This window comes from Alexandromys fortis, unplaced genomic scaffold, assembly GCF_014885135.2.
Source record: "Alexandromys fortis isolate MF-2015 unplaced genomic scaffold, M_Fortis_MF-2015_v1.1 scaffold_16, whole genome shotgun sequence".
NCBI lineage: Eukaryota > Metazoa > Chordata > Mammalia > Rodentia > Cricetidae > Alexandromys > Alexandromys fortis.
In genome coordinates, this window is record NW_026067893.1 from 17,868,750 (window position 1) to 17,894,713 (window position 25,964).

Below are 25,964 nucleotides of genomic sequence, written 5' to 3' on the forward strand. Positions count from 1 at the left end.
GCCCTGAGAACAGTGTCATCTCTGCCCCTCCAGGGATAAGAACAGCACCTGACCCCTGGCCATACAGAGTGGTGACTTGACCCCTTCCTGTCCAACTCCCAGCTGTCTGACCCAGTGTCCACATGTGTCAGCAGGGCTTCCTGCAGCCAAAAAGTGGCATAAGGACTTAGGAGGGGTAGTGGGTAGTGAATGCCCCATGGCTGGTCTCTGGATCACAGGGCTGAGCACCAGGGACCTAGAACAGGAGGCAGTGGCTGACAGCATCTTCAGCTGCCCCTATTTCTAAAAGCCTGTATCAGCATCTCTATCCATCGATTCAACAGAGTTACTGAGCCCTTGCTGGCTTCAACAGTTATTGAGGGAACAAAAAGCCAGGATCCAAAAGCAGAAAACATAGAGGAATGTTGCTTGCTTGTTTTCTCAGCTTTTTTTTCTTACACCTTCCAGAAATATCTTGCCCAGGGGTGGCCCAGGGCTGGGCCTGATGTGGGTGTATTTTCCCATATCAGTCAATAATTGAGAAAATGCCTCCACAGAATGCAGGCTGTTCTGATGGAAACGTCTTCTTACTTGAGGTTCCCTCCTCCTGCAGATGACTCTAGCTGTGTCAAGTAGACAGAAATCTAACCAGCACACCTGTCTTCCGCTTATTCTTTCTCCTAGATCTAGTTGTGCAGTATGATTCCCACTGGGCCTTCTAAGTGCTGCTAAGGTCACATGACCCATCAGCCCAGAATTTGTTTTGGGTGTGTTTCCCAGTAGGCAGCCAGAAGCAGAGGGCCCTAGGCTATCTCCGTACCCTAGCTTATAGAGTCTGCCTTGTCTTGAGGCAGACTCTGGCTCATATCTTTTCTTGTGAGTTAACACCAGCGTACACATTCGTCCCCTCTTCACTGCTTCCACCTCCCTGAATTTCTCTGTGTAGCCCTGGCTACCCTAGACCAGACTGGCCTTGAACTCACAGAGATCCTCCCGAGTGCTGGGATTAAAGTTGTGCCCCACCACTACCCAGCTACAACATGCACCTTCTTAAGTAATTTCTGTTTTGGTTTTTAGCACTAATGGTGCTTCTGGTACAATTTTTGGTAGCCTGTCTTAACACCGTTCCTTTCATCATCCCAGATTTCTGGATCTAGTGTTTGCCAAGCTAGAGCATCTCCACCCATGACCTTGGGAGCCATAGTTTGCCAAGAGGTGGCACTGTTTACAAATCTAGAATGGGATATCAAGCTAGAAAGGGAGCCAAAAGATTTATTAAGGATTTACAAAGGTTCTCGATCATGACCCCCATTATCACCACTCAGTATCACATTAGTCTCAGCCCAGGCCTTTCCTGGCCCCTCCTCTCACAGGAAATGGAACCACATGCATTAGGAAGCCTCGTGTAAGGGAGGGATGGGTCTGAGCCAATCACTCGGTATTGATGTCTTTACAAAGAAGGCTGAAGCCAAACTGCTTATTATAGCATGTCTTCCAAGAAGCTCTCTTCCTTTCGAGGAGGGTGGGGAAGGTGGCCCGGGAAGGCTGGTAATAATGAAGTGCTGAACTCTGTTCTTGGCGGTAGAGTTCAGGTTTGGCTCCCCACCACCACCACCCCCTCCCGGTCCCCAGGCAGGCATTAATCTTGCCTCAGGTGCCTGAGAGATGTTGGGGAAGGCAGTGCTGTTTTATTTCCACAGGGGGCATGCGCATCAGGCCCACAGCAGCATAGCCCCCACACGGGATCCATTCCATCACAGGGCCAGTGGAAAAGTTGCGAGCTTCCTCCAAGATCCACATTTACAGCTGAGCTTGTTAGCTTTTCGTGATGTCGGAATCTGAGTAGTTTCTGGTTTTCTCTTCTGATCCTTCTTCCATTCAGTCACAGAAACTGAAGGAAAATTCATACCCACCTTATCACATACTACCAAAAAGGCAGCTCTTCCTGCAGCTGTTGTGCCTGCACATTGGGTCTCACGTCTAATCAAGTGACTGACTGAGCCATCTGGATGAGGGAGAGTCAGGTTCCCCCTCCTCGCCCCCCCCCCCCCCCCCGATTTTCTCAGGATTGTGGCCAAGGCTTGGTAGTGAGTGTCCTGGTTCAGTGCCTGCAGAAGCTGTTCTCACTAGCTTCGTGCCTTGTTCCGGTCTTCAGCGTGAGAAACTGTTTCTGATATTCTAGTAGCCACTCTTGTTGGTCCTGAGCCCTTTCCCCATTTTTTTTCTTGGTCTGTTCCTTCAGAGAGTAATCCAAATTAAAATATATTTTGTATTTCACTACAAAGGGAAGATCCACCAAAATTTGGAAAAAAGCAGAAAGGTGAAAGCAGGAGCTAGAATATTTCACCAAATTCTCATGTAACCCGCATGTACTTCATTCCTAGTTTCATAGTTCATACTGTACTCGGGCCACTTTCTTTTGATGGAGATAGAGTGCTATTTATATAGTTCTTGGGACTGTGCACAGTAGGCTAGCGGTAGGCTAGCGCTCTGCTGTTCAGCTATTGTTGTAGAAGGAGTGGCTCCTGGCCGCCTGGCTACCTTAACCCCCAAAATAATTACATAGAAACTGTATTCATTTAAACACTGCCTGGCCCATTAGTTCTAGCCTCTTATTGGCTAACTCTCACATCTTGATTCAACCCATTACTGATAATCTGTATGTCACCACGAGGCTGTGGCTTACCGGGAAAGATTCAGCCGTGTCTGACCTGGCAGCTTCATGGCGGGTGGCTCTCTGTCTCTGCCTTCTTTCTCCCAGCATTCTGTTCTGTCTACTCCGCCTATCTAAGCTGCTGTCCTATCAAAAGGCCAAGGCAGTCTCTTTATTTAACCAATGAAAGCAACACATAGAAAGAAGATCCTCCTACACCACAGCTATATCCCCATCCCTAACACTTTGTTTTGCATTTTGTTGTCGTTGTTATTTTTTTGTTTGAGATAGGTGTGTAACTTACACACTTTGTGTAACCCTGGCACAGTGTCCTTTGATTCAGAGATCTGCCTGCCTCTGTCTCCCAAGTGCTTAACAGGGTTACAGGTGTGCACAACCACATCTGGCCTCTTCTTAGAAAAAGATCTCTGAACCGGGCAGTGGTGGCACATGCCTTTAATCCCAGCACTTGGGAGGCAGAGGCAGGCGGATCTCTGTGAGTTCGAGGCCAGCCTGGTCTACAAGAGCTAGTCCCAGGACAGGCTCCAAAACCACAGAGAAACCCTGTCTCGAAAAAAAAAAAAAAAAAAAAAACTGAATTTATTTCATTTAGTCTTCTTTTGACTATGACCAATAACAATTTGTAACTAATCCCCTTAAATAAAAACAAACATTTATAACCAGCATTTTGGGAATGTGGGCATGGTTTTCTAGACTACTTTGTGTTATTTAGTGGGCGCTGGTAATCTTTGAGGACCCTGAGAATATCAAGGTAATTGTTAAGTCTTGGCTGGAGTATTCTGTGAGACTGGATCATCACAGTACCACGACCTGCATGAGAAACAACTAGGAAGCTGTTTCTGTGTTCTAGAAACCCCCTTCCCCTTTTTTTTTTAGTGCTTTCTCAGGCTTTAAGTGGATGTATGTGCCCTATGTTGGGCCACCATATTTCCTGTTCTGCCCACCAAGTCACAAATAAACACACAGAAGCTTATATTAATTATAAAATACTTGATCAATAGCTCAGGCTTATTATTTACTAGTTCTTACATTTAAATGAACCCATTTCTGTTCATCTATGTGTTGCTATGTGACTTTTGGCTTTACCTGTCCTCCAGCATCTTGCTTTGGCAGCTCGCTGTTGTCTCTCCCAACTCTGCCGTTCATCTGAGTTCTCAGTTTGGCCTTCCTACATAGCCTTATTCTGCCTTGCTATATATAGGCCAAAAAGCTTTATTATTAACCAATGAGAGGAATACATATTCACAGCATACGGAAGAATTATCCCACAGCAACCTAAGCCAGCCTCAAACTCACAGTCCTCCTGCCTCGAGCCTCCTGAATCCTGGGTTGTAGGAAAAGCACTACTTCCAGGTAAGAAACAAGTTTTTGTTTCTTTTTAAATTATTCCATTTTTATTTTTAAGATTTATGTATATGAGTATTCTGCCTGCGTGTATGTATGTGCCTGGTTTGCATGCAGGTCAGAAGCTTTAGCTCCATTTTTAAATACAAGTACATTTTATACATTTACATTTGACTGTTTAACAAAGTTTTTACCTGACCTGAGTAAGTATTTCAGATTATTTCAGTGACACAGTTTAGAACATCTGCCCAGTGGACGAAGCTTAGTTTATTTATAAAGGCTTTTGGAGCCCTTAAGTACGCGGCTCTTTGCTTATGTAGGAATTTAAAGCCACCACTGGATGCTAGATTGTGCGTAATATTTAGAAAATGACATGATGAATACTCTTTGTTCTATTTTTGATATACATTATTATGATCGGATGGATGACTGTACTCCAGAAAATAACCCTGATTTGGGACAATGTAAGCTGGTTTGCCATTTCCTGAAATTATGCTTAATGTAGCTACTGTCATTAGAAACACTTACCAAGCTGTTAGCTGACAGCAAGTTATTGAAGGCCGTGACTGCACAGCAGAAGTTTGGTTCTTCCCACCTCTCCCTATGATTGCCATGGAAATGCTCGGTGGCTCCTCTCCAACACCAAGTACTCTTAGCCTCTGCCATATATCCAGCCCCCTTTTTTGTTTTCTTTGTTGAGAAAGTCTTACTGTGTAGTACTGGCTAGCCTGGAATAAGTGGCCCAGGCTGTCCTTGAACTAGGGATCCCGTTTGTTTCCTGTGTCCATCACCATACAGCAGTGGGTTCTGATTTGGTTCTCTTCTACGGGGTCTTATGTAGCCCAGGCTGGCCTTGAATTTGGTGCTTACCTAAGGATGGCCTGGGACCTCTAATCCTCTTGCCTGGGATTATTGGTATGCCCCACCAGAGCTGGTTTTGTGGTGCTAGGGATTGACCCGGGGTTTTATGCATGCTAGACAAACTCTGTGAACTGAACCACATTCCCCCAACTCACTAGAGCAGGTTTGCATCATCAGTGGTCAGTCACCAGTGAAGTCGAGAATATATAGCGTGGCGGTTGGGGTCAGAATGGCCCCGTAGGGCCATATATTTGAATGTTTAGGGAGTAACACATTTGAAAGGATTAGGAGGTGTGGCCTTGTTGGAGGAAGTGTGTCACTGAAGGTGGGCTTTGAGGTTTCAAAAACTCATGCCAGGCCCAGTGTCTCTCCCTTCTGCCTGTGGATCTGGATGTAGAACTCTCAACTTCTCCAGGACCAAGTCTGCCTGTGTGCCACCATGCTCTCTGGCAGGAAAATAATGGACAAGACCTCAAAATTGGAAGCAAGCCCCAATTAAATGCTTTCTTTTATAAGAGTTGCTGTAGCGGGCACACCTTTAATCCCATTAGCGGGAGGCAGAGGCAGGAGGATCTCTGTACGAGGTGAGTTACAGGACAGGCTCCAAAGCTATATAGAGAAACACTGTCTCTGGGGGAAAAATTATTTAGGGCTGGAGAGATGGCTCAGTGGTTAAGAGTTCTGGCTGCTCTTCCAGAGGACCTGGGTTCAATTCCTGGTACCCACATGGCAGCTCATAACTGTTTGTAACTCTAGTTCCAGGAGATTTGATGCCCTCACACAAATATTCATGCAGGCCAAAAACCAATGTACATAAAATAAAAATAAATTAAAAAAAAAAGTTGCTGGAGGCCTGGCAGTGGTGCACGCCTTTAATCCTAGCACCTGGGAGGGCAGAGGCAGGCCGATCTCTGTGAGTTCAAGGCTAGCCTAGTCTACAAAGTGATTTCCAAGACAGCCAGAGCTGTCTCTGTTACACAGAGAAACTTTGTCTCAAAAAACAAAATAACAAGTGTTGCTTTGTGGTTTTTGGTGCCTTTCCACAGCAATAGAACACTCACTAAGACATCTATGTAGGTTGAACATGGTGGCACATGCCTTTAATCCCATTACTCTGGAGGCAGAGGCAAGCTGATTTCTGTGAATTTGAAGTAAGCATAGGATACTTAGTGGAACCAGTCTCTCCCCCTGCAAAAAAAAAAAAAAAAAAAAAAAAAAGAGTAGCTCTCATACCAGAGCTGGGTTATGAGGTCAGCTCTGCAAGCCTCAAATCAGAACTAAACAGGTTCAAGAGAAAACCTTGGGCTCAGGAGCAAGTCTAGTCAAAGTGTAATTATTAATTTGTAATGAGAGACGTAACTCACGATACAATGATTGGCCAGAACATGCTCTGCTTTGCATTAAGTCAAAATCAGAGCTTAAAGCAACTATGAAACAGGGAGACAGGGGACCCTCTGAATGATACATTGATAGTGTCCTCGTGGTGGGACACACCTGCAGATCGTGGTCCATTCCCCCACCCCCACCCCCACCCGTAGCCTGCTGGGGCCCACACATCTGAGAACAAGCAGAAAAGATCACTCTCGGGTCAACCAGACTGAGTCTGTTCCCGGCCACCACAAAGGGTTTGAGATTTAATTAGCTCCGGCTCCCTCACACTTGGCATGCCTGGATCAAATTTCTCAGCCCAGCTCTTCTGGCTTTTGCAGCGGAGACAGTCTGTTCCTTCTAGGGCCTGTGACAGATAACACTAGGGTGGTGTCCAGAGGGCAGGTCGGGTTTTAGATTTCGTTAATGTTACCCTGAAGACCCACAGGTACCCTCTAAACCTGATGGTTGAAAGTCACCATTCCAAAGCGCATGCGAAGCCCCGCCCTCAGGCTATGGGTGTGTGACTAGATCCCCGAGTGACCTGGGCCATCTTCATAGCTCCTCTGCAGGTTGTATGAGCCTTGGAAGCCCTGCTCTTACCCAGAATTGGTAAGACAGAGCTTCCGGACTTGAGGCCACGCAGCAAGTAGGCTCCTAAAATGACAAGCATGGTTATCAACCTGAGCAGATTGTAAACAGCATGTATGTTGATTACCTCATTGTACAATAATTCTTAGGTAAACACGCCCTCTGAATCATTCCAACTGCAAGTTCTGCTCCTTACGAGGAGGTGGGGCCCACCCAAAGCCAATGCTGTAGTCAGCAAGCGGCAGCTAGTATTCTGAAGGTAATTCCCTGCCAACATGGACTGTCACATGGGCCACGTGTGTTTCCTGCCTTAGCACTTTGTGTGTGTAGGGCCCTCCATGCGCAACCAGACACACCTGGTCCTTGGGGCCATCAGCAATGCAGCCCAGGTTGGTACGGCACACACCCTCCAGCTCTGAGTCCTCTAGCCGGTTGCATTCTGAGTGGTTTATGGTTCCCACCTAGCAGGTGACCTCACCCCTACCCTTCACAAATGCTACCTACCCCATACCACCAAATTCTGGGTAGACTCATGGCTTGAGAACTTGGTGGCCAGGCCTGGGAAGTTCAAGTTCACACACACACCCCAAACTGCTACATTTAGCCCCTGGAAAGAATATGTTGGTGCCAAGAAGTTTGGCTGTGAATTCGTAAATGCCACCTAAGGTTGCTACACTATTGTCTGTTCTTCCCTAGAGACACCTTGGGGCCTCTTTACTCACCGAATGCGTCTCTGGGACAAGATCCAATTAATTACAGAACTGGTTCAGGTGAGGAGGGTGGAGCAGGGTCAGAGCTGACTTGGCCGAGGTGAAGGGCAGGGCGAGCCAGCCAAGGGCAGGACTGAGTGTTCTTTTCTCCTCCACCCTCTGGGAGGCAGACTGGGTTGACCTGCCTGCAAGTCTTTCTTCCCATCACTTTCTTCTCTCACGCTCCCTGCTTTTCCTCCCTCTCATATGGTGGCTGTGGGAGCATACTAAGATATGCAGGCCAGGTCCTTGCTGTCACAGAGTTGTTGGGCTGGAGAGATGGCTTAGGGGTTAAGAGCAATGTCGCGGAGGTTCAATTCCTAACACCCACATGGCGGCTCACACCACCTATAACTGTAGTCCCACAGGATCTGATGCCCTCTTCAGGTGTGCAGTGGATGTGCAGACAAAACACCCAAATACATACATAAATATTTTCTTTAAAAGTTGATGGGGTGAGGCAGAACAATGAAAAGGGCTGAAGAGATTCAGACCTGAGCCAGGCAGTGGTGGCGCATGCTTTTAAACCCAGCACTCGGGAGGCAGAGGCAGGTGGATCTCTGTGAGTTTGAGACCAGCCTGGTCTACAGAGCTAGTTCCACAGAGAAACCCTGTCTCGAAAAACCAAAAAAAAAAAAAAAAAAAAAAAAGCAAAAAAAAAACTTACTTTGTAGACCAGGCTGGCCTCGAACTCTGAGATCTACTTGCCTTTGCCTCGGGAGTGCTGGGATCAAAGAATGAGACACTACACCCAGCTATGCTTCACTGTCTTTACCTGGACTCTAATGTGGATATTTGACAGTTTATTTTCAACTTGGGACCAGAATGCTGTTGTTCTCCTCCACAGAGGGTCTGATTCTGCCATACACAAGAGAGTAAGGACTTTCACTCTCAGAACTGGTCCTTCCTATCTGGCACCTCTCAGGTCAAAGGTCTGTTTCCTCGGAGTTCATCTCCTGGGTCCTGTTTTCTTCTCAGCATCTCTCAGGTAAAACCTCTCTATCCTGTTTGGTTAGGAACCCAGGTCCTCTGCAAGAGCAACAAGTGTTAGGAATAAGTGTTTTATTATTTTATTTTATTATTTTTAAAGTGTTATTAAATCTGATCTACCATGATATTTCAGTATGTAGGATAATATGCTATGAATTCCGCTTATTTTGACATTGTCTATGCAGTGCAGTTTATATTTAAATGTGATGGGTTATCTCAGTTCAGACAACCTGTGTTTCCAGTGATGAGGGATGAGGGCTTACTAACGTGCATCTCATCTCTTGACTCTTGAATGAAGCAATCGAGTTGTCTTATGTGTGGTGTATACACTGTAAAATCCTCTCATTGTGTGTACTTCTGCGGCTTTTAGTAAAGCGATCGATTGTGCAGCCACTGCAACTTGCAGCGAACGAACATTCTGAGCATCCCAGGAAGGTTTCCTCATGTCTGTTTTCATTTTGGAACAAAGCCTTACTCTGTAGCCCGGGCTAGCCTCAAGCCAATGCTTCCACTTCAGCCTCCCAAAGGCTAGGGTTACAGGCATGCATTACCACACCTGGCTGGCGGTTTATTTTCTCACATTGCTGAATAATAGTCTATTGTATGCATACAAACACGTTTTGTTTATCCACTCACGTTAGAAGGACATTTGGATTGTTTTCAGTTTCAAAACCATGACTAATGCTGCTGTGAACATTCATGCGCCTGTCTATGTGGACAGCTCTCTAGCTCCTTTGAGTGGACTAAGAGTGGACTCACCGGATCATGTGGAAAGTTTGTGTTCGTATTCATTCATTCATTCATTCATTCATTCACAGAAACAGGGTTTCTCTGTGTAGCCCTGGTCGTCCTGGAACTCTCTCTATTGACCAGGCTGGCCTCAGACTCAGAGATCCACTTGCCTGTCTCCCAAGCGCTGGGTTTAAAGGTGTGGGCTGCTGCCACCCAACCTGTGTTTAATCTTTTAAGGGGCTGCTAGTCTGAAACTGTTTCCAAAAGTAGAGGCATCATTTCGCACGCCCATTGAAAATGGACGAGGGTCCAGCTCTCTCTACCACCTTCTTGCCAACAACTGTTATTTTCTGTCTTGTATGAGAGGTAGGTGATGTTTGGCTGGAGAGAGGTTTTGGGTGGAATGTACTTAGGGATCTAGCTGAGAAGTCAGTGAGGGAAGAGGGGTGTCAGATTGTGTGGTTTGAAGGAGGAGGAGGAAGGGAATGGCTGGAGAGCCTGGGGTCAAGTGGATGGGGGGGGTGGGAGGCAAAAGAAATAGACTTTGCTAGAAGGTCCTTTCCCAGCAAGAGGAGGAGACAGGTTGGCACCATTAGAAAGGAATTAGGGGAATGGCTCTAAAGATCAAGCTAAGTGGTGGGGTTTGGCGAGCCTGGTAGGACTGTCCCCTTACTCCAACAATAGAAAAACGAGATGAAGTGGATCCCAGAACTCCATCAGGACCAAAGAGGTGGGCCCGATGTCCAGAAGGAGGAGATGAATCACCCTGACACTGTAATATCCACCTGAGGCTTCCTGTTGGGATGCCGATGGTCAGACCAAGGGAACCTGGGTCCCCTCAGTTGTTCATGGCCAAGGAGGTCAGATGAAGGGCAATCTGGGATTGATGTCCTCGTGCCGCAAGGGACATGGGGACAATCAGCACCCCAGTGTCCTTCTTGGTAGCACCTTGGACATGGGCTGGGTGGTTTAAAATGGCCTGGCGACCCTCCTGACTGTCTTTGAAACACGGACACAGGTTCTCAGGCTTTAGGAGACCAGGAAGTCTAGGGTTTTACTTTGACCAGCTGTCATAAGTATTTGTTCGGGGATTTTTTTCATCTCTCCCATGGTCCATTTTAAAGGTCACAGTTAAGACTTCTGCCTACGGAGTCAGGGGTCCCCGCTGTAGCTGTAGCTGGAGTCCCCTCTGTAGCTGTAGCTGTAGCTGGAGTCCCTACTGGGAACAGTCCGTTCCTTTATTTTTTTTTCTGCTCTCCTTTCTCTGTCACACAGAAGGTGACTCACTTGATATGGGACAGATATTTTGGAAGAAACCTCTTACACAAGCATGCTTAGGTCTAGAGGAGGGTAGCCGTAACCCGACTTCAGAGCCAGGTTTTAATTGAAGGGGGACAGCATAAAACAATGGTCTAATGCCACTCATGCCTAAAGGACACCTGAATTCCTGTAAAACTGAACCCAGTAAGTTAAGAACAAAGAAGGCTGAATATAGGAAATTCACCAAACAGAGGGGAAACTTATACGCAATTGCTGCTGGTAGATGGGGTGCTGAGCGATTGGTGAGCCTGATGGTGAATCTGTTGCCAGTGGACTGGAAATAGGGGATAGCGTCCCAGTGCAGCTCAGACAGACCACAGTGAGGAGCAGACACCAGGAGAGCCTATCTGAGCTTTGACACCAAATGTAAGCATTACAGCTCCCATGGAAAGGAATCCTGGCAGTCAGGAGCCAAAGAGTACCACAAAGTCATTGGAAGTACAGCAACTTACGGCCTGGCTTCAGGAAAAGATTTCCCCCATGAAATCCGGTGAAGTCGTTACAGCTCTGCTCAGGTCCCCTGGAGTTCAGCAACTCTGTTCCACTAGGGGAACAGTTACAATCCTGCTGGACTCTAACTCTGGCGCAATGCTGTTCTCTGCTCCACTCCACCCTGGTGAAAGAAAGTCTCACCCAAACCTCATTCCAGAGACTTATTGGGAGGGAAGAGTCCAGGAGAGTGGCTGCCTCCGCCAGGGTGGAAAAAGCAGCAGCAAACTGAACAGGTACAGGGCTTATATGGGGTTTCTTAGGGGCTGAGTTTCTCCAGGGAGAAGATTTTCTGGGTGAGAACTGGTCAGATTTCAATCCCCGAGTTTGGACAAGCTCAGAGATTGACTGGATTTTGTGCTGAGGGCTTTGTGCTATGTTGGTCAGCAGCAAATTTGGCTCTGGTTTCAGGGCCAAAGTGCTTTTCTTTCACTGGCCCCTTTTAGTCTTTTGGCTCTAGTTGTTTTTTGTTTTGTTTTGTTTTTTGTTTTGTTTTGTTTTTCGAGACAGGGTTTCTCTGTAGCTTTTGGTTCCTGTCCTGGAACTAGCTCTTGTAGACCAGGCTGGCCTCAAACTCCCAGACATCCGCCTGCCTCTGCCTCCCAAATGCTGGGATTAAAGGCGTGTGCCACCACCGCCCTGGCTCTTGGCTCTAGTTTTAGGGTCACAGTGTGTTTCTTTCACTGGCTCTGGTTCTATGGCCAGAGTGGATTTCTATGGCTGGCCCTTCTACCCTACATATTTTATTTTGTTTTATGTGTATGAATGTTGTGCCTGCATGGATGTATGTGTAACACATGTGTGCCTAATGTCCTTGAAGGTCAGAAGAGGGTATCAGACCCCTGGGACTAGAGTGAGAGACAGTTTTGAGCTGCTGTGTGTGTGTGCTGGGATTTGAACCAGGGTCCTCTGGAGGAGCAGCCAGTCTTACACTGAGCCATTTCTCTAGCCACAGTTTTTGTTTGTTTGTGGGAATGTCATGGCACCTCTGTGGATGTCAGAGTTCCTTCTCTCACCCGTCATTTGGGCCTGGGGGATTGAATGCGGGTTGTCAGGCGTGGCTGCGAGCACCCTTTCTCACTGAGCCATCTCCCTGGCCTTCGTGTGTCATTTTCTACATATTACATTCAGTGTGCCCGCAGAACTGAAGAAGAGCAGATCTTCACTGGAAACATGGTATTATATCAGCAAACAGACTGTGGCTCCAATTATGCAATAAAGAAGGGAATCAAATGTCAGATGTAATATTTTTATTGAGATGAAATTCATATACCATAATATTAGCCATTTTAGCCTGCAGTGAAGCTTAATGGTAGGTAGGCACTCGAACCATACAATGGGACCTTTTGTTGGGCTTCTTTCACATATACTCATGTTGTAGGCGCATCAGGACATCATTTTTTTACAATTAGTTTCTTTCTGTACCTTTTATGTGTACATACATATTACGTACATGCATGTACCCATTGATGCATGCATGTATGGAAGCCAGAGGATGTTGGGTATTTTCCTCAATCATTCTCCATCTTATTTTTAAGGATAGGGTCTCCCAATGAACCCTGGGCTCACTGATTGGTTAGATTTGTTGGCCACAGAACTCTTGGGATCTACATACCTCGAGGCCTTCCCACATACGGTGTGCATGGCTATGCTCAGCTCTTTTTGTTTTGCTTGTTTTTTGAGACAGGGTTTCTCTGTGTAGCCCTGGCTGTCCTGGAACTCACTCTGTTTGAGGCTGGCCTCAAACTTGGAGATCTGCTCGTTTCAGCTCCCAAGTGCTGAGATTAAAGGGTTGGGAGGAAAGGATCTGAGCACTCAGGTCCTTCATGCTCACATGTGAGCACTTTACCCACTGAGTCTTCCCCATCCCCTTCCTTCCTTCTTTATTTTTGTTTGGTTTTTGAGACAGGGTTTCTCTGTATAGCCCTGGCTGTCTTGGAACTTGCTTTGTAGACCATGGTGGTTTGGGATTTACAGAGATCCACCTGGCCCTGCCTTCCAAGTACTGGGATTAAAGGTGTAGGCCATTGCTGCCCGGATCCTTTAATTCTTTTTAACCTAATCAATAGCATGAGTTTTGTTCAAAAGAATAGGCTCTGAATTGTATTTCTAACCATGAGTGAAAACAGCAGGGCTTCATTCTTTTTCTATGAGAGGATAAGATTCCAGGGTATGTCACAATTTGTTTACCCACTCATCTACTAATGGGCCACACCACAAACTGGATTTTTACATTTGAACATGCCCAGAAGTATTTCTGCTCCCTAGAGACTAACTCTGCTCTAGTACAGCCGGCCCTATTTTACAGATTAGGAATCTGAGGTACAAAAAAGGGGACATGTTAAAAGGGTGTCCACGAGGCAGGCAAACTCCTTGGGGAGAACGGCTACGGGGTCTGACTGATTACTGAAGCCAGGCACTGAGTCCTGTTCCTCCAAGGGTGTTCTGAACGCTTGCAATGTCTCTTTCCAGGCTGGCAGTCAGTGTGCCAGGCACACGGCTCTCACTGCTTCCCTTTTTGATATCCTCTCATTACTTTTAATTGCATCTGGGCCTCTCTCGCATCTTGTATTTTGCTTCCTAATCCAGGGCATTCCTCTCCACCTCCCACTGGCCCAGCACAGCACTTCTTTTTCTGAGCTCTCCCGAGAAGTGCCCCGAGAAAATGGAGCAGGGTTCATGAAAGGCATCCATCTCTATAATGAACAGTCGCATGTCCACATCCCGGCATATTTACATAGAAATCTGCACACAAAAGCAACATTACAAAGGGAAGGGCTTTACCCCCCTTCCTTTCTTTTTTTAATGCCTTCTCCTCACAGCTCCATTTCCTGCAGTAGTAAGAACACTATTGGAATTACGCTGACAGGAAGACAAAACAACTTCCAGGGATGCTGGGTTAGAAACAATAGCTTTGCCAGACCCATTAATGTTTAAAGTCAATGGAGCATAAAACTGCTTTTCTCTACTTACAGCCAGGCATCATCTTACAGAGTGGAGGGGGGAAAATTGCCATTTTAACTCAGCTGAAATCCATAAGCCTTCTCCTAATTTTCATTCTCCTTGAAATTCTCCAGTAAGTACCATCGGAATGAAAATGAGACTTTCTCTCCGGGGAGAATGGCTTCCAGTCTTCAGCAGTAAAGCGTGTGAAAGAGAGACTTGGAGGTGAAGGAGGAACCTCCTGGGAAAGATGCCCTTGCCCACATCTGCAGAACTAGCTGTAGTTATGACACACCTTGAAATTTGGGAGCCCCTGGGTGCTTTCAGGAAGGCCCTAAACAATCCAGGGCAAAGTCCGCAGGAGGCAGCATTCTAAGGGCCAGCCCAGTCCTAGGAAGTATTGCCTTCTGGGTCTACTTTACTGAGTGGGTCTATGGGCTAACCTTGATTATTGAGATATTAGCTCTTTCCCCAGGAAATTGCTGGAAGAGAGCCCAGAGGCTGTCAGTAAAGCACTGGACCTAATCCCACAGTACATTTGCGTAATGTCTGACAAAGCCTGCTCCCATCACCTCACAGGATCCTGAAAACAGTCTCCAAAGGAGGCAGGGCAGGGATTTTGTGTGTGTGTGTGTGTGTGTGTGTGTGTGTGTGTGTGTGTGTTCATTTTACAAGTGAAAATACTTTAAACTGATTTGTGGGAAGTCCCACACCCAGCTTGAAGCAGGGATGAGACTTGAATCTAGGTCTTTGCACAATCTGTTTAGATCTCTTTTGGCTCCCAGGACACTGATCAGAATATTCCCAGCCCCACCCATTCCTCACAAACACCAGTTTCCAGTATCTGGGAACACAGGACAGAGCCTCTGTGTACCCAATCCACACTCCTCTCATTCAGCCAGGAAATACACACACAGCCCTGGTTGGCAAGCTGAGGAGGAAGGGTGAGGAAGAAATTAATTTCATCTCATTTCCCTGAACCAAAGACCAAAAAACCCCAGATAGATTTGAGAAACAAACAAAACACTACGAATAAAAGCAACAAGGCATTAGGGGAAAAAAGGCAGATTTGATAACCTTTTCGAGGCAGGGAGACTAGATCTATGGCCATGTTAGAAGTCTCAAAGGAAGCCAGGTGGTGGAGACATAAGCCTTTATTTGATCCCAGCATTTGGGAGGCAGAGGCAGACAGATCTCTGAGTTCCAGACCCATCTGGTCTACAGAGTGAGTTCCAAGGACAGCCAGGACTACATAGAGAGACCCTGAAAAAAAGAACGAAAAAATGACACCAAAACAATTATTTTACTAGGGGCATGCACAAGGTGTGTGGGTGTGGGTGGGTGGGGAGGGGGATGTACAAAGCCCAGAACAAACCACTTGTAATAAAATAAGAGAAAGGGTTCACTTCCAGTATATTAGTGAGTCATGGAAATATGAAAATCCCTGTAGTAGCAAAAATTTATTAGGGAACAATTTACAAAAAAAGCAAGTAAGGCTTAACAAATTAGAAAACGCCTCAAAACACAAAAACCCAAAAATAAAACTAAAAACCACAGGCAAATTGAAAGATGTCAATTTCCCCTGTAAAATAGGAATACACACAATATAAGATTTAATTCTACTACAATCTAGTGGTTTCAATAAATTATTGAGAAGAGTACATTTATGAATTACAGGTGATTTCTTATATATATTTTTTTCTTCTTATATTTACACACACAAAAAAGCCAAACTTAAAATACTCTTATCTTTTGACCTAAAACTCCACTCTTAGGAATGTACTCTGAGGGATAAATCACAAATTTAGAAAAGTTTATGGGAAAAAAACATTAATCACACACTTATTACAACGGTGAAATCAGGAGAAACAGCAACCGCTGAAGGAATTTAAACAATTACAAGCACTTAATGGAAACTTACGTAATCATTACAATGTTTTCAAAGCGCGTGCAATCACTGGAAAAGCGTTTATAATTTAATGTGAGGTTTAAAACAAAGTGTAATGCTTTGTGCGTTGCTGTTTGTATAATGTACAGAGAAAAGGCTTGAAAGGGGAAAAAAAACTCTTTTAATCATGTTTGAATCCTACGGTCACGAGAAAATTTGAACTTCAAAAAAAAGTCGACGCTAGTCACGCCATGGCTCACAGAAGTGGCCGTGAAGGCAGAAGTCTGGGATCCTGCGGTCACAGGGTCTGCGCCCCAGTAGCGGCGGTTCCTCCCCGCCAAACCCCGACGGGGCCGCCCCTCCCCCGGGGCCGCGCGGCCACTGCGGGTGCGCGGAGTGGAGCCGGGCCAGCGCAAGCGTTGCCGACACGTGGGGAGGGAGCGGGCGCGGCGGAGGAGGGGCTGGGTGTGTGTAGGGGGTGTGTCTGCGAGTGGGAGAGGCCAAGTGGCCGTCTCCGCGTGGGCTTCTTTCCGGACCGCTCGTGGGGCCCGGGCTCGACGAGAGCCGTGCCCACCCCCGGGGCTGCTCACAGGCAGAGAAGCTAGCACTGGGTGGAGGGCACGGACCGGGGTCCCGCACGGTGCGCGCTGTTCCGTGCTCCGAAGTCTTCTGCGTACGTTCCTCCCCCCCGCGGCCGCACGCAGTGGTAGGAGCCGCGCGACGTCACCCATTGTTTACAAATCAACCCGAGCCGGCAGCGTTCCGGCTCCCGCGGCTGGAAGGCGCGCGGCGCGACTGCCCCGGTGGCCCCGGCTTCCACGTCCCAGGCCCGGCCCCAGCCCCGGCCTCCGCCCCACTCCCGCCCCAGCCGCGGCCCGCCGAGCCCGCGGGCAACCAAGCCGCCAGCGACGCCCGCACAGCCGCGGGGGCCCGGGCGGGGGGCCATGCCGTGCCGGAGGGAGGAGGAGGAGGAAGCCGGCGACGAGGCGGAGGGGGAGGACGACGACGACAGCTTCCTCCTGCTGCAGCAGTCGGTGACTCTGGGCGGCTCGGCCGACGTGGACCAGCTCATCGCCCAGATCGGCGAGACGCTGCAGCTGGACGCGGCGCACGACGACCCGGCCTCGCCGTGTGCTGCCCCGGGTCCCCCGCCCCCTCCTCCGCCCCCGCGAGTCGTGGCGGCGCTGCCGGCGGACAAGGCCCTGGCCCCGGCGAGGCGGCTGCTGCGAGCGGCCGCGTCTGCGGAGGCCGGGGACCCGGCGCCCCCGGGGGCGGTACGCTGCGTGCTAGGAGAGCGAGGGCGCGTTCGGGGTCGGGCGGCTCCCTACTGCGTGGCCGAGCTCTCCGGGGGCGCCAGAGCGCTTTCCGGGCTGGGGCGGCGGGGGTGGCTCCCGGGTGCCGTGACATCTCGGCGAATCCAGCAGCGGCGGTGGGCTCCCGGCGGAGCGCGTGCTGGCGACGACGACCCACACCGGCTCCTGCAGCAGCTCGTGCTCTCGGGAAACCTCATCAAGGAGGCGGTGCGCAGGCTCCAGCGAGCAGTTGCGGCGGTCGCTGCCACGAGCCCCGCGAGCGCCCCGGGGTCCGTGAGTGGCCGAAGCGGACCGGACTCAGTCACCTTACAGCCCTCGGGCGCCTGGCTCTGACTCGGGGTTCCCGCAGGAGGAAGCGGACGCGGCTACGCCGACCCAACAGTGTCTTGCGCCGGACTGTCCGGAGCTGAAGCCGTCGTCCATCCCGCGGGCTACAGCTCCAAAGTTACCGGCCGCGCGAGGCTGTAAGAGAAAACGAACTCGACTGAGCAGCACCGGCAGCCGAGTACCTGGGATTTACCGGGAGAACTGTGGCAGCTACTTGATCAACTTGGACCTGACTTAGCCCTTGGGGACAGCGTGTGCTTGGATTGTTTATAGATGTTGCTCGCAGGGGCGGGAATTGGGAGGACTTTCTAACAATACTTGAAAACGAATAGTCGGCATACATGGTCTCGTTATTTTCGGGTGGAGAAACTTCCTGAATGTGGTGCTACAATTGCAGATCGAATTGGTTCTGGGGTGAAGAATGTTAAAACTTGGCAGTTGGGTGGTTGGCAACGGTGAAGGTGGGCGATGGGACCCAGTTGGTGAATTCTCGAAGATGGGGAGAGTTGAGTTTAAACGTGGGCTTGTAAATGACTTGACCTTGCCAATTTTGACTCTAGGTCAGCTTGGTTGTGAGTTGGGTGTTGTGGGATCCTTGGGAGAGCTCTAACCGCGGTGTCTTTCCCCCCCCCCCCCTCTTGATCCAAGCGCAGACCTGTCTCCTTTGCCACCGCTTGGAGTCTCCCGAGGACACGGAGGCCAATAGGGCTGTGACTGGAGAGTTATTTGCGCTTTCCGTGCTTTTCTCTTTCCAGAACAACAACTCCTGCTAGACCATTCTTGGCCGTCGCACCAGCTTTCTCAGAAACGGCCGTAAACAACCCCTTTCCTCTTGTGGGGGTGTGTGTGGTTGAATGAAAGCCTCGGACACACTTTTCTGCACTGTTTTGAGCCTCTGCAGACTCCGAGGGGCCCTTTCCTGCTTCCTCACCTGCTAGTTCTTTGTGAGTGACTGAAACCGTTTTTTAAAATGTGACTCCAGGAGGAGAAACCGCCGGCTTTTCCCCCTTGTGAAACTTGAGGGTGCCCTTTCTGAGGTGCCACCCCCAGACTCTAAGGTAGCTAAACCATTTTTTTTTTAAAGATTCAATGGCTTGTTCATCCTTCAGATGTAGCTGTTGACGTACACTTCGCAACGGAGTGTCTGAAATTGTGGTGGTCCTGATTTATAGGATATCAAAATGTCTGCTGAATAAATTTGGTTTTTGTTTTAGAACACAGTCTGGATTTTTGATTGGAGGTGGGAGAGGGAAGAAAGACCATGTGGGGTACATCCTCCAAAGCAAAGTCTATTTGGGGTCACTAGGGGGCTGGGGCCAGAGCTATGTTTAGTTGACTCTTAGCAGTTGCGCTTGAGTGTCTCTGGGTTTATTTTTATTTTACACACGTTTTGAGACAGGTTCTCGCCGGCTGAAAACCCACTATGTGTAGATCAGGCTTACCTCAAACTCAGAGATTCCCCCATCTCTACTTCCTGAGTGCTGGTTTTAAGTCGGGCTCGCTTCAGTCAGATATTTAGATTTTCTTTTTTTACATTTATTTATTCGGTATGTGGAGGGTTCCCACGTGCAGTGGAAAAGCCTGTGGGACTCAGATGACAACAGTGGTAGTAGGTTTCCCCCCTTCTGATTGGGTCCTGGATATCAAACTTTGGTGGTCTGGGTTGGTGGCAAGTGCCTTTACAAACTGGGGCCATCATTGCCCGTTTCTGGGATTTTAGAAGCTGCTCCATGGGCTTTCCCATCGATCATTTTCTAAGAATTGCTTTCTGTGCTTTCTTGTGATCTTTTTCTAAGAATCAGAGTATACAGGCAAAGACAGCCTGTTTTTTCGTTGAGACTGCCCAGATTGAGCTATGTAGTCTATAGTAAGAAAAACTTTTTTTTTGAAACAAGGTCTATGTATCTCCTGTCTGGAGCTCACTATGTAGACCAGGCTGGCCTTGAACTCAGAAGGATGGATCCCCCTGCCTCTGCTTCCCAGGTGCTGGGTGCTAGGGTTAAAGACCTGTATGAATGAATGACTACTACACTTGGCAAAAACCCAGTCTTTGAGCCATTTTTTTGGTAGTTGTAAGATAGCTTGGGAAGTTCGTGACACTTCTTCGTTCTCAGCCCCATATTCTCTGGGCAGGAGTCCTCACTGTCGTGTCTGGCTTCTTGTCTCACCCTTTTCTTTTTCCTTTTTGAGACAGAATCTCAGGCTTGTTGTGACCATATGGTTGTTCTGCCTCTGCACCAGCTCCCCCAGTGCTGGGATTACAGGTGTGCCAGCCAGCATGCCTAACATTTTTTGCTAGGGGTGGTGGTTGTGTTGGTGAGGTTTCTGTTTGTTTTAAGACAGTAGCCCAGGCTGGCCTCAAATTTATAGTAATCCTACGTTTGCTTTCCCTTTGCTGGGATTATAGACAGATTATAGACAGCTGCTTGGTACATCCTAGCTCCGCTTTCAAGTTCTCTGAGGACAGGACTCATGCTGTGTACCACTCCGTCCCATGGTACCCAACATGCTGAGCTACCAAGTGCTTAAGAAGTCCAGCCTCCAGCTTCACTTGGTGCAGGCATACTGCTGCATGCCATGGTTTGTTATGGTGAGCAAGTCACTGTGCACAAGCGTGCTCGCACATACATAGACACACACACTCCTACCACTGTCTCCCTTCTCTCATTTGTAAAACAATAGTACTTAAGTAGTTGGGAGAGTCGAAGTGTTCAAAATATAACATAGCTGCTCACTATTGGTTCTAGCTGGATTTAAGAGGATGTTTAGGTCTAGATCATTAAATATTTTGCTTGAACCTGTGGTGGTGGGACACACCACCTAGCAGAGGCAGGTGGATCTCTGTGAGTTCAAGGCCAACCTGGTTTACAGAGTTCCAGTAGTGTACAGAGAAACCCTGTCTCAAAACAAACAATAAAACAAACAAAAAACCCCAAAGCATTTTGCTACAAGCTGTGCCTGTGTGTGTATTACAGTAGACTGAACTCAGGGCTTCACAGACGACAGGCAAGTGCAAGCACTCAGGTACCAAGCTGTCTTCTTAGTCCCTTTTATATTAAACCTTTTTCTGTTCATGTGTTTGCAGTTGAGCATGTACATGTGTTCGTGCATGTGGAGGCCAGAGATGAACAGGCATCTCCCTTGATAACTCCACCTTATTTGGGATTGAGACGGTCCCTCATGGAAGCTGGAGCTCACTAATTCAACTATACTGGTTGGCCAGCAATCTCCCAGCGTCTTCCCCTGTACTCTACTGAGGTTACAAGTGTGTACTGCACCACCACCCACTGTGTGCCGTTTTAAAAATATATTTTAGTTTGTTTTTCAAGACAGGGTCTTACTATGTAGCTCTGGCTGTCCTGGAACACTGTGTAGATCAGGCTGGCCTCAGACTCGAGATCTCTCTGCCTCTGCCTCTGCCTCCTAAGTGCTGGGATCAAAGATGTGCAGTACTATGCCTTCGGTTTTTTTTTTTTTTTTTATATGTGTGTCAAGGATGCAACCTCAATTCCCTATGTTTCTGCAATAAGTACAAAAGTACTTTACCTACTGAGAGCCATCCCCTCAACCCCATTTCCTCCCCAGCTAGCCTGGCTTTGAATTTGTCATCCTCCTGCCTCAACATTCTAAATGCTGGGGTTTATAGGTATATAGTGTCACACTTAGCTTTTTTGTTTTGAGACAGAGTCTGGCTAAGTTGCTCAGACTGATCTGTTCAAACTTGGAATGTCCCTGTCTCAACCTCCATGGTGACTGGATTGCAGGCATGCACCTAGCCTATGTGAGACTTTCTTGACACCATTTTCTCCTGAGTTGAATTAGTAATGTTCTTAGTAAGTCCCTCCAGGCCTTGGCTCACCTAGTATTCACAGGAGCGTCTCCATTCTCACACTGTAGCATGAATTCTAGTTGGTCTTAATAATAAAACCTCAGAGTCAGATATTAGGGGGGTAAAAGCTGAAGGCTCTGAGAAGCAGAGTAGCCAGTCTCTAGAGAGTTCTCACCTCTACCAGTGATCAGCAGCTTCAGACTGCCCTTTCCCTCAGACTGCTCTGAGAGCCTATCTCCTCCCACCTTCTATTCCTCCCTCTGGCCAGCCAAGTCTGCACCTCCCTAGTGCTGGGATTAAAGGCGTGGGATTCCAAGTGCTGGGGTCACCTTTGTGAGAACTCTGTATCTCTTTTAGACTGGATCAATTTTGTGTAGCCAAGCATGTAGGCCTTGAACTAACAGGTCTATCTGTGTGTGCAGGGATTAAAGGTGTGTGCCACCATTGCCTGGCCTCTAGTGGCTTAGCGCTAAACACAAAAGAAATAGCACTACATCACTTTTTTTTTTTTTGTTACATCAGCTACATAGATGCAAATTGCTGGGGATTGAGGATGAGATGGAGTTTGAGAACATCCAGTTTGAAGTCTGAGACCTGCTACAAAAGGACTGTGAATTGCCTAGGAACCACATACAAACAGCATGGGACTGCTTCAATCAGAATGCTAGGATCTCTATAAATGAGCTTATTTATTATTATTTATTAGCTATGTATTAGACAAATACATACAAATACATACATAGTATCTATGTATCCCTGACGGGTTTAGAACTCACTGTGTAGACCAGGCAGTTCCTCTGTGGAACTCAAAGAGGTCTTCTGTTTCCTGAGTACTGGGATTAAGGGCTTGGACCACGATGTCTGACGGACGTATTTTAAGAATGATAGCACTTACACTGTTCAGGGAACACTACAGCTTCAACCGCTTCCCTCTAGATTCTAAGGAAGTAGCTAGATTTGCTAGGCTGACCCTGCACAGCGGCAGGAGGGGATGGGAAGAAGAATCAGTCACTCTCCTGTCGCTTGCAGACTCGGTCCTGAACACAGCTCCCACAAGCCATCTTTTCCCACATGCCACATGTCGTGAATAATGTCCTGCCAACTTGGAAACAGAAATCCTCCCAGATGGTTCTAGGTCTGGAGTCCAGAGGGCTGCTTTCCCTGAACAGCCTCAGCCTGTCTCCCCAGAAATTAATCCTTCCCATTCTGCCTGCGATACCAGTAGCCCTGAGAGCGTGGGTTTCCTTAGGCCAGCACAGAATTGACAGTCTCTCAGGTTGGTGTGTGTGTTCAAGAAGGCCTTCAAAAGCTTGCATGAACTTTAGACTAAGGGGAGACCCTTTTGCTTAGAGTGCTTTATGTCTTCCCCCAGAAGACCCCTGGAATTCCCCTGTGTTAGACGACAAAGTGCTCATTGTTGGTCATGGTCTTTACAGCTGCTTTGGCTTTGGCCCGAACTCTCCAGTCCCTGGTACTGATCCAGCCATTTGTAAAAGCTAGAAGTGCCAAGACCCAGCCTTGAGCCTGAAAGTGTCTCAGTGAGGTCACCCGAGGAAGCAAAGGCCATTTCTAAAAATACCGCATCTTGGAATGGGCCATTCCTAGTACTCAGCCAGGAGTGACTTTGGCTAGGACACGCGCCCTTTAGAGTAGGTGGCCACGGAATGGTGGGGAGAGGCAGAGTTGAACTGACTCCTATCTTCTGAAAGGACCCGTGCCTAAGTTCCCCTGCTAACATTTGGCCATACTGAGCCCGAGGGACCACAGCTCTAGGGAAGTGACAAGAAGCTGGGTTGTGTCAGGTGACTGGGGTTATTGGTGGGGAGGGTTGATTAGGAGACTCAGGAAAGAAGTCACAAGGACAGCAGTCTGGGGTCTTGCGGGACTAGAACTTGAGTGACATGGACTGGTGATAAAGATTTGGCAGTTGACGCTAAGATGGCTTGCTAGGGCCTGGAAAAGGGTGTCAGGAACAATAAAAACACTAGCTAACGGATTTGGTGCTCTGCCCTAAACACTTTACAAAGGCCATGTCATCGGTTTGCTGGGAGGAAGATGAGAATACACGCTGAAGCAGACAGAAGATAGGAGTAGAACCAGGGCAGAAGCCATGGACACTGAAGCCGTGGGCACTGAAGCCGTGGACACTGAAGGGAGAACAACGTGTACAGTTCTTTCCTTCTTCCATGTGGGTCCCAGGGATTGTACTCATATTGTCAGACTTGGCTCAAGGGTCCTCACTAACTGAGCCATCTTGAAGGCTCCAGTAGTGCGATTTGAACACACCTGTACTGAGTTTCTCTTATCCGCATCCCTGCTGAAATAAAAAAAAAAAAGTACTATTTAAGGTACACTGGAGGAAAAGGCTGTGTATTGCTCACATAAAATAAAGCAAATTTATTTCTAAAAGGAAAACAAAAGAAAGGGGCTTGTGACTGTGACTTCAGTATTTAGGTGCGGGAAAATCTAGGGAAGTCTTTTTATTAGGCTGTGAGACCTAATTTTGACAGTTAAACAGAAACAGGCCGAGGCAGGGCGAAGGTAGCAGGATGATAGCTTGTGCCTTTTTAACCCGCCCAAATCAATAAGTCAAGTAAACTGTCCCAGCAGCCTATCAGCTCAGGCTGTGCGTGCTCCCTCCTGTGAGTCAGTTAGCAGTTGATAAGGAGAAACAGTTACTAAACTCCTCGGTATCAGTTTTAGTTTGTATTCTCTTGTAGCATCAGCTACCTGCAATTCATTCACAGAAACTCCCAGCTTTCCCAGGGTGAAAGGTTATGTACAAAGTTGATACGACCCCTTGTCAGGTCCTGGGATTCTGACCCTGGGTGCTGCCATATGAACTATCCACACATACAGTCCTTTTGAGTCCTGCCCACAGTATGAATCCCATTCTTCCTACCTCTGTCAGGAGCCTGGTCCTTCAGAGCAGCTCCTTCTAGTTGCTCTCTCTCCCCATCCCCTGCTTACCTCCAAATGAGCATGGTTTTCTCCTGTCTGAGGAATCCTTCCCTTGACCTGTTTTTCTCCTTGAGGATTTTGTTTTACAGTGTTAGGTATTAAACTCAGAGCCTCACGTATGCTGGACCAACACGCTGCCCCTCAGCCACATTCCCGGCCTCCGTATTCAGCTCCTGTCTCTTCTTCCCCACCATCTACAGACATCTAAGTGACTCAGCTCATGGGCTCCTCCCCAGGCACCCTGAGCTTGTGTCAGGCTGTTGAAACCTCCCCTCCCCCGTTTGTTTGCTCTGCAAATATTTACTGACTGTCAATACCAAGTGGTAATACTAAATGCAGCCATGTTTTGGGCAGGGGCCTGAGTGGTTTTACTAGTTATCAGCTCCATGAATACTCACAGCAATCCTATCAGGTGGGAACTCTTGTGGCTCCTAGAGAGGTGAAAAAAACCACCCGGGGTTACAGGAAGGAGCCAGGCAGTCTGCTCACACACTGCATGTTTATGGATACACAGTACAGTACTCAAGCCTGTGGGTTTTCTTTCCGAAATGTCTCGCATTTTCCTCTCCCTACCCATCTGGGGCCTTTATCGTCTGATGCCTGGATGCTGTAATAGCCAGCAGTGGATCTGGGTGGCCATAAATAGTCCCCTTCAGCCCCAGTCCATTTCCCATGCCACGCGGCTCAACAATCTTCCTAAAACATCCTCTACATTTTGTCATTCCGCTGCCCTCAAAGAATATATAATCTCTCTGGGAAGGAGGCGTGCACATATGAGCCCCTGAGATAACTCCGTAATGACAGTAAACAAGACGAACAGGGGAGCAAAATGAACTGGACCACGAGTCCTGGGACACAATTGCATGATTTTTCTCAGCACAAATTACAGACAGAAGTGCAGAGGGCAGGCAAGCTGAACTTCAGCTGAGCACAGAAATTGAATTAGAGAGGGTGGGCTTTCTAATAAGGAAGGAGGGGGTCATAGGAGCAGGCCCGGGCTGGCTTCACTGTACACTCATCTATCCTTCGTTACAAGTTCTAAACTCAAGCTGTTTCCCTGGCGTGGCTAGACGGTGGCCTCTACTCTCTCCTTAGTGAACATTTAGATGCTTTCTTTGGTCTCAGCTATCTTTAAGACTTCGTTGTGAAAGTGCAGCTGGGATGGCGACCCAGTGGTCTGACCTCAGAGGGGACAGTTTTGCGCATGCTACCCCTAAGCTATTTATCCAGTTTGTGTTTGTGTTTTGAGACAGGGTCTCATGTAACTGAAGTTATCCTTGATCTTGCTGTATAAATGAGGATGAGCCCAGCACTAGTGGCGTGCCCCTTTAATCCCAGCTCTCAGGAGGCAGAGGCAGGCGATCTCTGTGAGTTCGAGGACAGCCTAGTCTACAAAGCAAGTTCCAGGACAGTCGGGACTGTTACACAGAGAAACCCGGTCTCAAAAACAAACAAACACATAAATATATAATAAATAAACAAATAGACAAGGAAGACTTTGAATTTGTTATTCTCCCACCTCCACTTTCCAAGTATTGGGATTACAGGTGTGAATCCCCTCATTGGCTTCCCTGTGCCTTTTCTTATTTTTTGTGTATGTGATATG

The 25,964-nt window shown here is 47.9% G+C and overlaps 1 protein-coding gene across 1 annotated transcript; it reads left to right on the forward strand.

Moving 5' to 3' along the window:
* Nucleotides 1-16,740: 16,740 nt before the first annotated feature.
* Nucleotides 16,741-18,786, forward strand: Frat2 (FRAT regulator of WNT signaling pathway 2). Its single transcript, XM_050146990.1, has one exon. It carries the CDS (start codon nucleotides 16,873-16,875, stop codon nucleotides 17,572-17,574), a length of 702 nt encoding a protein of 233 aa, XP_050002947.1. The 5' UTR covers nucleotides 16,741-16,872; the 3' UTR covers nucleotides 17,575-18,786.
* The last annotated feature ends 7,178 nt before the right edge of the window (nucleotides 18,787-25,964 follow it).

Coding starts and splice junctions, on each gene's coding strand:
- Frat2 (XM_050146990.1), top strand. CDS start 16,873: ATGCCGTGCCGGAGGGAGGAGGAGGAGGAAGCCGGCGACGAGGCGGAG.